This window comes from Arabidopsis lyrata (genome assembly GCF_000004255.2).
Source record: "Arabidopsis lyrata subsp. lyrata unplaced genomic scaffold ARALYscaffold_5, whole genome shotgun sequence".
Classification (NCBI taxonomy): domain Eukaryota; kingdom Viridiplantae; phylum Streptophyta; class Magnoliopsida; order Brassicales; family Brassicaceae; genus Arabidopsis; species Arabidopsis lyrata.
Genome location: NW_003302551.1, coordinates 6841567 through 6852795, shown reverse-complemented (window position 1 = coordinate 6852795; position 11229 = coordinate 6841567). Strand labels below are relative to the sequence as shown.

Sequence of the window (11229 nt, the reverse complement as noted above, 5' to 3'; positions counted from 1 at the left end):
GCACATATACTCCACACCGAAGAATAAAAAAAATCGCAAAAAACTCAAAGAGAATCATTCCTGAAAAGAAAGAGTATTTAGTTAAAATGTTAGATGTGTTTTCGAACGAAATTATATGAATATATAGAGGAAACAAACTTGTAACGAAAATTAAATTAATTGTCTTGAAAACATAATAAAATTAAAATAGTGAGTTGAACTAGACTTTTGGGCCTTCTCCATAACTTCGAAGTGAGTCTTGGTTTGTATTTTCAGAAAAGAAAACGTTTATTTATGGAGAAGGCTCTTAACAAATCAAGAAAACAATAAACCAAGTATATATACACAAAGGATACTACTAGCAACACATCCTTAATCTATATATTTTTGAGATGTTTTAAAATATGGTAAGCATGATATTGGAAGTTCGTCTTTAACGTGCAATGTTATTACCCTTACGAAATCATCTTTTTATAGAAAATGAGTTGCTGAACCACATGACAATTACAAGTATATATACACAAACACATTTCATATTTCTTGAATACCTCAATGGTGGCTTAATCATCTTACAAAATATAACGTTCCAAAACAGTTAGATAAAATACTAAAATCTGTTAAAACATTTTTTATTAATTAATGTAAAATTTATTTCACCAAAAAAAACCTTGGTACAATATATGCAATCATAAATCGATAATTATTTGGAAAAAAATTCTAAAAACCCGTTCGAAAGAAAGTTTGCCCTTTGTGCCAAAACCAAATCTGTAATCCGTCTTCGAATTTGTATTAAAACATATTTACCTAAACTATGATTTGTCACTCTAACCTCTAGCGATATATCCGCATGTTTATTCTCAAAACACTGTCAATTAATTAGTGGGCACTAGTAAGTCTCAATCAGAAAGTTTACTTAACGTCCAACTTTGCTACACAAATTGTTCCTCCTCTCTGTCGTCACTTATTTGGTAATAGTTATCTAACAATGTTTAAACAAAAGTTAAATTTTCACTTGAAGCAATCGCTACGATGAACTTAATGATCATATGTGCCATGTTAAAGTTTTCAATCTTGTGTCAACGTTATAAATATAAACTATGTTCATACCCCTAAAGTAATATCATCGAAGCATAAAGGGTCCATTTGAGTTTATAGATAAAAACCGTAAAAATATCATATGTCCAGCAACATACATGTTTTTTTTTTATTTATTTATTTATTAACGTGGTGTTAATTACCAATAAAAGCTGATAAACATATCATGATTGATAGAAACCAATAGCTACAAGAGAGGAAACTAACGTATTTTCTAGTCCAAAGATTTGAAGTTCTAAAGATCCAAAACACAAAAAGCTTGGATTGGATTGAAATGTATGTGAAAGTAACATCGTAATCTTGAGTCTATTTGATATAAAACAATCTTATAATTAAAGATAATATATGCTCTTAGATCTTGTACCCTCAAGAATAGACACACTCTTCTTGTCATTTTCTACCATTTATTTCCCTTAGTCAATACATCTTTTTCATTTTATCGCATGTTCTTTCTCTGTATATATTCCACTAAATAATTTTAATAACAAGAATAGAAAATTACCCCAAAATTCAACTGAAACTCTTAGAAAATATTAATATATATAGTATGCTTATAAATAAAATTTTAAAATGAAACAATTTAAGTAAAAAAATTGTTTGTAGCAAATAGATACTAGAGCCTCATACATTAAAATCTAAAATTAATAATTAAAAAAACTTAATAATAATGAATTGTATTAAATACAACATGTGAACTTGTGAAGGAGACAGAATCATTAAAAGTATGATTTTGGGCGAATAAGGCCAAATTGTATAGGGTAGGTGGCTAGGGAGGCACATCTACAACCCTACACCAAAACTAAAGAAAGCTAAGACAATTGATATTATTATTATTTTTGTAACTCTATGAAATTGAAAAATAATAATGTTTTAGCAGCAATCTCACAAGGTTTTTAGTTCCAGAGTAGACATGAGGGTTTTGCGGTCAGAGAATTTTTGTTTTAGTTGATTTTTTTTTATACCTTTTGATATTATTTTAGGGTCAGAATTAAACAAACTTTGATCTCATGCAAAAGTCATAACTAAATCTAACCCATGATCTCATACTTTATTTATTTAAGATCGTAAATGAGAAGGTGATGAAGCAGAAGCTTTTACGGATAGAACTAGATCCGTTGATTCTGAGAATACCCAGAAACTAGGGTTTCTCGGATCTGTTGATTCCTCAGAATACCAGAAACGAGATAACGTGAGGAATTCGTTGATTCTCCGCGAATACCGAATCCTACGTCTTCTTATAATCGTTGAGATCTCTTGAGATCTACCGAAAACAAAGATTAGAGAATACTCTTCTCTGAAAAGCTAAAAGCTCTTTAATTTTATTTATTAAATCAACTGAATACAAAAGGAGGCCTTAACGGCTTATTTATAATAAAACATAAGAAAACTCTAGAATATTCTAGAAACACTAAAAATAAAAACTAAAATAAATAATATAAATAAATGGGAATTATCCTAATTCTACGCTGTATTATGTCTCGCCGGCCAAAAAAATATTTGTCCTTGAATCTTGTATTGCGGTGCATCATGAGGCTTTTCATTTTTTTTATACGACATGTAGTTAAAAAAAATTGTCTAAACTTTTGTAAGGGGGATTTAGAAGTATTATGTTATTTCATCTGTTGACACGCTATGGGTGTGATTGGTGTGATATAAGTAGAAAAGAAAAGACAAATATGAGAAGAAATGAGAAGAAAAAAAAAATAAAAAGTAGAAAAATTTGTTGTACCGTATATTTGTAGTGGGATGTTTTATACTATTTTATCTTACTTTTTAAAGAATTGGGATGAAAGATGAATTCTTTTGTCATTTAGACTGGTGAAATTTAAATATAATATAGAAGAATTTGTTTTCATCTCGTATCTTTTTTTCTGTATAATACTACCAGTCACACCCTATATTATATAAAAAAGGCATCACTTATATTTCCCTAATGCATCTTTCTGGATTGTTCGTGAAGGTAGTGTGGGATCTTGGATATGGAAAAAACTACTAAAATTGAGGCCACTTGCTGCTTCCTTTATAAGAGTTGATCTCAAAAATGGTGAAAATACAAAGTTTTGGTGGGATAATTGGACAGGTTCGGGTGACATGGGGCCGCTACATCTTGGTATTAATAAGAACGCTTTTGTTGCTGATGTTGTGATAAATCAGCAATGGATCATTAGAAGGCCAAGATGACCAATTTACAGAGCTGTTGCTGACCTTATAAACCCTATCTCCCTGCCATCACCGCTTGCTGGTCACGACATTGTATTATGGAAGCACAAGGAGGATGACTTCCTGCCATCTTTCTCCTCAAAGTGCACTTGGAATGCCATCCGAAACTCTTCCGAAAAAGTAAATTGGTCTCGGTCAGTTTGGTTTCCCCAAGCAGTTCGTTATTCGTTTATCACTTGGCTTGCCATTAAGGATAGACTCTCGACGAGCCAACAGATGAGGCTGTGGGGTCAGGTACAGTCGTGTCCCTTATGTGGTGAAAGAGACCATCTCTTCTTCGCTTGTCCGTATACGTTATCGATGTGGTCGGTTTTAAGTGCTCCTCTTCTTCGAAGGCATTCAACTCCGGACTGGTCTGACACTCTCCGAGCCATCATTGCCCGCTCCTCCTCTGTTATTGATGCAGCTCTCATCCGAATGATATTTTAGACAACGATATATCATGTTTGGAGGGAACGCAATGGTCGTATCCACAACTCCGGCCATCATCATTATGAACACTTGATTATCTTCATCGCCAAGGACATCACGGATCGTATCTCCAGCCTCACGTACAAACCAGGAAGCAAGTATGGCACCCTAGAAGCTCGCTGGATTTCTTTGCAGAAATCCCCGACTTAACTCACTGTCCAATGCTCTGGTTTTCATATGCTGCTCTGTTTTTACAAGCTTTCATTTTCTGAATTGTTTTAAATTGCTCTATTAGTCCTACTTTGCAAAACTCTTGTAAATATTTTTTTGTTGATAGTCAATTTAACATTTCAACAAAAAAAAATGTCATCTAATAAATTAAGTGTGATTTTCTAGAAAAAAATAATGATGGTATACTCTGGATAATTTGAATTTTTTTAGGATCAATCGGGACATTCAACATCTCTATATGCCAAGTATTTGTTATTGGATTTATTACTTGATTTAAAACCATCAAATTAGGATAATAATTGTGGCTTATGCACTTAGCCAAATATTTGTTATAGGATTAGGATCAATGAGCCGCTGGTTGTATCGTTTGCAAGAAAAAAAATTTAGTAACATGTAGTGGCGGATCTAGAAAATAATTTCGCCGGGAGCATAATGTATTAACTAATAATACTAAAAAAAATTCCATTTTTGGGAGGTAATAAAAAAGAAAAAAGTTGATTCTTGCAAAAAATATGACTAAAATAGAAAACAACCATATAAAATAGCTAAAATTTAGGGAAAAAAAAAATTATAAAAAGAAAGAAAGAGAAAAACAAGTATATTGAATAGGGCAACATGGGTTTGATCGTTGATTTAAAGGGGGGGACGGGGGAGATATTTCATCATTTTAGCTAGCAAAACACAAATGAAATCAATAAAAATACAACAATTATTACAATTTAATGGGGGCAGCTGCCACCCCTATTGCCCTCTTAGATCCGCCCATGGTAACATGTACAAGAAGCCATTTCGTTGTTGTATTTATCTACATAACTGAGATTTAGGTTTGTCTCTTGTAGCACATTGTCACAAAATGTCGCCAACCCACTAATACCTTCTATATCGAATCCCTCATACATCGACACTCGATGCCAATATCCATATACTTGACAACTAGTGGATGTTAGTATATGATTGAAGGCTTAAGTTTATTAGATGAGAGGCTGTACAATATATATAGAGATTACAAGTGATTAGGTATATACTAATTACAATTATATCTTTAAGTTAAATTTCTCTTACACAGCTTCCTCAAGATGGAGGGACTTGAGTGACTCCAATCTTGGATGTGATCTCTGTAAAGCGTGGATGAGGAAGTGCTTTCGTCAATGCATCCGCAAGCTTATCCTTTATAGAGACATGGGACACTCGGAGAGCACTAGCTTGGACGTTTTCACAAACAAAGTGAAAGTCAATGGCAATATGCTTTCATAGACGAGTGGAAGATAGCATTGGCGGAGAGATAAGTAGTCCCCGACATTGTCACAATAGATCACTGGTGGTGATGACAAGTGATATATCATGAATTTTATCGTTTTTAGTCATGATATATGTGTCAGTTTTAGAGTTTTTTTTTGTTGTTTCTAGAGTCTTTTCTAGTCCTTTTCAGGTTTATGCACGTTCGGACCCAATTTGGAGATTATCGATCCTTCTGGAGCAAAACCGAGAAGTCATGCTACAAGAGCAGACCGGAGACCAAACTTCGTGCAAGTGTCGATCGTCACCACCCCTAGTGTCGGTCAACACCAAAATCTGACGGCAATTCAATTGCGCGTCTTTTTGAAGTTATAAAGATTTGCAGAATCGCCCTAGAACTTTTCTGTATTTTCAAAGAAGTCCATGCACGTTTTTTAGAACATATAAATAGATTTTTAGGGTTTTGTTTTAGAGACATCTCTCAATCTCTTATTCTCTTGTATTTTTTGGAGTTTGAATCCTTTGGGAGATAATTGGAGAGAGCTTCTCCAGAGAAGATTTTTCTAAACTCTATTCTCTTCTTTATTTTTTTAAGGAATTCTATTCAATCATGTTGTTTGTTTCAATCTCTATGTCTGAGTAGTTTGCTTGTTAGGTTTAATCTATAGATCGATTACCTGTGAGGATTAATTCTCATTAGAAATCTAGAGTAGCTAACTAGAACTTGATCATAGGATAGTAGGTTTTGATCCGAGAGGGCGCCTGTTACTGGAACTATCTTAGGTGGGCAGAAATTACTAGATAGATTCGAGAGGTGGTCTAGGAATACCTGTGAACATATCAAACCTGTTATTAATGCTACCCTAATTCTAGGAGTTTGCATTCGAGAGGTGGAACTTCCTGATATTAGGTTTAGTTAGTCAATAACATTCGAGAGGTGGTTGACTATAAATTAGTGATTTAAGTTCTAGAACGGTTCGATAAATAATTCTAATTAATTTGCTTGATTTACTATTTATTTATTTCCTGAGAAATCCCTAAGCTTGACATTTTCCTCATCTGAATTTACTTTGATTTTAATTACTTGTCTTGCTTTATTTTTACAATATTTTCTGTTTAGCTTAATTCAAAACCTGTTAGTCTATTGTGTGAACACGAGAGCTTTGTGGATTTCGATCCTAAATTACTGCAATTGATATCTTATTTGAGAGAGTAGTCTTAGGTCTAATTTGACTCACATCAACAAGGTAAGTTCGGTGAATAGAGAACATATACACAGAATCTCATATGTGGTGTTGGTGACAGCTAGATACTCAGCTTCGGTGGATGAGCAAGAGACGCCCCGCTGTTTCTTTGAAGACCATGAAATGGAGTTACCACCAAGATACAAGACATAGGCGTTTGTAGACACAGTTATCCATGTCCACAACCCATTCAGCGTCAGCAATAGGCATGTAGGACTAGTGGTGTGTCCGCCCGGATTAAAATACCATGACATGGAGTCCCTGTCAGATACTGAAGTTTGCGTTTCAAGGCTTGGAAATGTAGATCAGTTGGGCTGTGCATGAATTGGGACAAGCGATTAACCGCTTACGCTATATCAGGTCGTGTGGATGCAATATATTGAAAGCTCCCAAGAACAGCCATGTACTCGCTCGGGTTATCAAGAGGTGTTGGTCATGGCTAGGAGATCAACAATGGAGAAAAAATCAGTCATGCATCCATCATGTTGGTCATCGGAGTAAAAACCAGTCATGCATCCATCATGTTGGTCATGGCTAGGAGATAAACAATGCATTTTTTGTGCACAATGTGAAGCCCTTTCGATATTTGAGTAGCTTCAATACCCAAGAAGTGCAAGTAGGTCGTGGGAAGGTGACAAATTCGTCGACATAACCGGCGAGATCATACCCATCAAGCAGCGTGTGAACCTGGCGACTCCACATCAAGAAGTTAGAGTCGGTGAGCTTCGTCACATTGGTCTTGTTGACGTTTAGGAGAATGGGAGAATTGGAGACAGTGATAGTCTCAAAAACAGTGGCCAGAGAGCTAGAACTAGACTTGGTTGTAGAGAAAGGAGTGAAATAAGAGAAGGACAAAGAGATTGATGAGAGAATGGAGGAGAGTGGCAGCCAGGAAAAAAATTTATAGGTTAAGGTATCGTTAAGACTCTGATACCATATATTGTTGGTGTCGGATCCCGCACCAGAAGTACAAGACCAACCAAAGATTGCCACGTAGTCAAGATAATGGCCCGTAAAGAATGAAGCCCATCAGCCGAAGGAACGGTCGAAGTGGTCGTCACCACTTCGAGAATCCGAAGTGATTGCATTACGACATGAGTTCGATGAAGAAGGCATGGGTAAGATGGTTCAAGGATACTTGGGCCGAAAAGGCGAGGCCCACGAAGATCAGAGTCAACTCAAATTCAAACGTTGAGCATTAAAATCGAAGAATCAAAACGGACACATTTAAGAGGGAATAATTGTATTTAATTATTCATTTTAATGTCAATTCTCTATGTATAAATATGAAAGCCAATGGCCATGTAAGGGGATCTTCCTCTCAAGAGAAAAATATTATAGCAATTTTCGTAGCAATTTACAAGTTTTTATACATTCATTTTTTGTCCCTCAAGAATAATCTTTCCTACTTAATAAAATACTTGAGTGTGTGAATCCGACATCCACATATATGATTGAAAGCTTAAGTTTATTAGATGAGAGGTTGTACAATATATATAGAGATTACACAAGTGATTAGGTATCTACTAATTACAATTGTATCCTTAAGTTACATTTTTCTTGCCGTTAGAACTTGCATTATATATTTTGTATTTAGATTTATAATTTTTTTCTTTTAAAGAGAAAATGATAACTCAACATAAACAAAAATATATAGTTATATACTGTAATTTACCCAAAACTTCTTCATAGAAACTAAAATCCAACGGGAAAATAACGGAAACTAAAAAAAAAAAAAAAAGTAACGGAAATTATCTTTTATTTATTTATTTATTGAAGTTGTCGTACAAGAAGGTTGAATTGATAACAAACTCAAGCTGAGAGAGAAAAATAACAAGTAGATGAAGGAATCCAAAATTTAAGATATTTTGTTTCCCTCTCTAATTCCATCTTTGAAGTAGGCATTGGGCTTGATGACTTTGCCTCTGAAATCGTCAATGGGCCTTATCCGGGCTGAATATCGAGTACAAAGCCCAACACCATTAATCTCGTCCAACTGTACAGAGAAACTCCAGCCCTATCCAAGTTCTTGTGAATGGTTGAGTTGGGAAAATTAGTTGCGACATAAGCAAAAGAAACATAAGACATAAGCAAAAGCATGAATAGTCTGAATTAAGACTAGAAGAATTCAGTAATGTAATAGTAGTGACATATAAATTCAAGAAACCTATGCAAAAGCTAGACATGACAACTCGAAAAAACCTATGTCGACCCTGGAGAAACGCACACCATGTGGACTCGAAAAAACACTAGTTTCTAAACTCAGTAATCTAAATAGTTGTTGTGACATGACAATGATATTTACCCAAAAAAAACTCTTAGGCTCCAGACATGGGTCGTCGGGATAGTAACAAAACTATACATGCACAATCTCAAATGGCTTTAGGTAATTCCACGATATGACGACAAAGCGGACACGTGTTCCGATTACTCAACCAATTCGAGATACAATTTTTATGGTAATAATGCCGACAAGGAAGCTCAGAGAGTCTATCATTAGCAGCGAGCTCCTCTCTACATATAGCACAGACCACCAAACCTCTCTCCATCATTTCCTCAGCCGTAAACTCAACCACCGGAAGTTCCTCAGCCGCGTTAAGACGCTGAATCGAAGATGAATTACCGAGAACTAAACCGAAGATTTCGTCGTACGATCCAAACGTGTTGACTCCATGATTGCTCCGTGAATCCAAGTAGTGGAGGTAACGGAGGTATTCGTCGTCGATGAAAGTAGTGTCTGCTTCGAAGTCTTCTTCGGTCGGAATTTGATCTGTTTCGGTGAGGTTTAAAGGAAGATGAAACTCCTCAGCCATTGATTTTTTTTTGGGGGAGATGACGAATTGACGATAGTACGAGAATGTGAAGATTGGGTTTTTGAGTATGAGTGAATATTTCGGCTCATATGATCCTTGCATGAGGACAAGATTTGAACACATGTCTTGCGAGTGTGTCTCTTTTGTGGCCACATCATTGAACTATTATTACACCGACATGAGAAATATTTAAAATTTTAATAACCGGAAAACAAAAAATCAAAATTCCAACTAGTGTCAACGGAAAACCAAAATGGTATATGATTAATAGAAAATAATACTTTTAAAAAAGTAAAAGAGAGTGATCAGAGATAGAAACCCAACGGCACTAAAAAATAGGATCCCTCTTTTGGGCTTAGCATACTCTTATTCTACTAGAGTCTTTGACTTCCTTAGGATTGGACCGTTGACTGGAAAAAAACTCTTTCCCTTTTGTCTTCTTCAAGTTCAAACCTTATCGTTTGGTTTTCTTCTTCAAAATCTGTGTGTTTGTTCTTCAACCTCAAGCTTTCATTTTTCGATTCTGCTTTGAATTTCAGTTCTCTCTTTGGGTTTCTCTAGTTATGTCTTCTTCCCTTGACAAGATTCTAATGGCGATGACCTTAGAAGAGAAGGATGAGCCATTTAATCTTCCGGATCTGCCTGAATTTTGCTCAAAAGAGATGAATTCCATGAGTTTAATAGGAAGAATTCTCAATCCGGACTGTCAGAAGGTGTCTAATTTGGTACTCGATATGCCAAGGAAGTGGCAAATATATGATCGTGTTCGTGGTGTGGCTCTATCTCCGGAAAGGTTTCAATTCATCTTCAAATATGAACATGATTTGGAGGATATTCTTAACAAAGGAGCTCATACATACAATCAATGGTCTTTTGCGTTGGATAGATGGATGGAAAGTCCTCCGGAGGATTATCTTCAGTTCATTCCGATTTGGGTTCAACTTCGCAACATACCTGTCAATCATTACACACCGGATGCTATTCGTACTCTTGCTGGGTTTGCAGGTAAGGTTATTGAATTGGATTTGGATCAAACCAAAGCTCAGAACAAAGATTACGTCCGGGTTAGAATCAGCTTTGATGTTTCGAAGCCTCTCCGCCGATCTAAAGTCGTCAATCTACCTTCTGGAGAAGCTACTACTATTCTCTATGATTACGAGAGAATCCAAAAAAGATGCTACTTCTGTCAACGTCTTACTCATGAGCGTCCTAATTGTCCTCTGTTCAATCAACAACAGCTAGCCTTGAAAGGAAGTGAACCTTCTCAACATGTTGCAGAGACAATATTGGATTCTTCTTCCTTGAATTCTCCAAACTGTGCTGGTCGGATTAGGATAGATCCGATGGTCCTAGAAGAGTTGCGACAGTTCTTTGTTGGTTCTTCAGAATTGAATAGATTCTCTTCTCAGATTCAAAGCAAAAGTTCTGAAGACATAGTTCAGATGGATCATACCATAACTCTAAATCCAGTCTCCACTGAAGGTAGTGATCGATCTAAAGGAAAAGCAATTGTTCTGGAACCTGAGAATAAAAAGGCAACTTCAGATTCTTCCAAAGAACCTTTTTCTAGACAAACTTTGAGTATTCTTTCCTCCCCTGATTTCATAACTGATGGATCGGCTGCAATCATGAAAGATTGTTTTGGTAACAAGGGAAGCTTCACTTCTGCACCTTCATTCTCTGAAGCTGGAACATCTAAACCTTTTACAAAAAGGGCCTATGTTCGGAAAAAGCCATACAAGTCTAGAAGCAATCTGAAAGGTACCTCTCTTTCTTTATCTGTAATTCCCTCTATTATAGATAAAGGTTTAGAGGAAGGTATCAATCTTAAAAGGAAGAATTTAGAATCAGATACTCCTGCGGGTTCAGTTAAGATAGCAAAACTATCCAAAAATGAGATGGTCCCGTTTGAGGGACTGTCTGACCATTAATGAGCCTAATGAGTTGGAATTGTCAAGGATTGGGACGGTCTCAAGACTTGACAATTCCCCGACTCATGG

General features: G+C 35.7%; 1 protein-coding gene across 1 annotated transcript; it reads right to left on the bottom strand.

Annotated features, from left to right (window-relative positions):
- Positions 1–8156: 8156 nt before the first annotated feature.
- Positions 8157–9432, bottom strand: LOC9313296 (RING-H2 finger protein ATL58). Its single transcript, XM_021024094.1, has 2 exons — positions 8722–9432; positions 8157–8444 (listed from the first exon to the last, which is right to left on the bottom strand). The coding sequence occupies exon 1, from the start codon at positions 9350–9352 to the stop codon at positions 8789–8791; it is 564 nt and encodes a 187-aa protein (XP_020879753.1). The 5' UTR covers positions 9353–9432; the 3' UTR covers positions 8157–8444; positions 8722–8788.
- Between the last annotated feature and the right edge of the window lie 1797 nt (positions 9433–11229).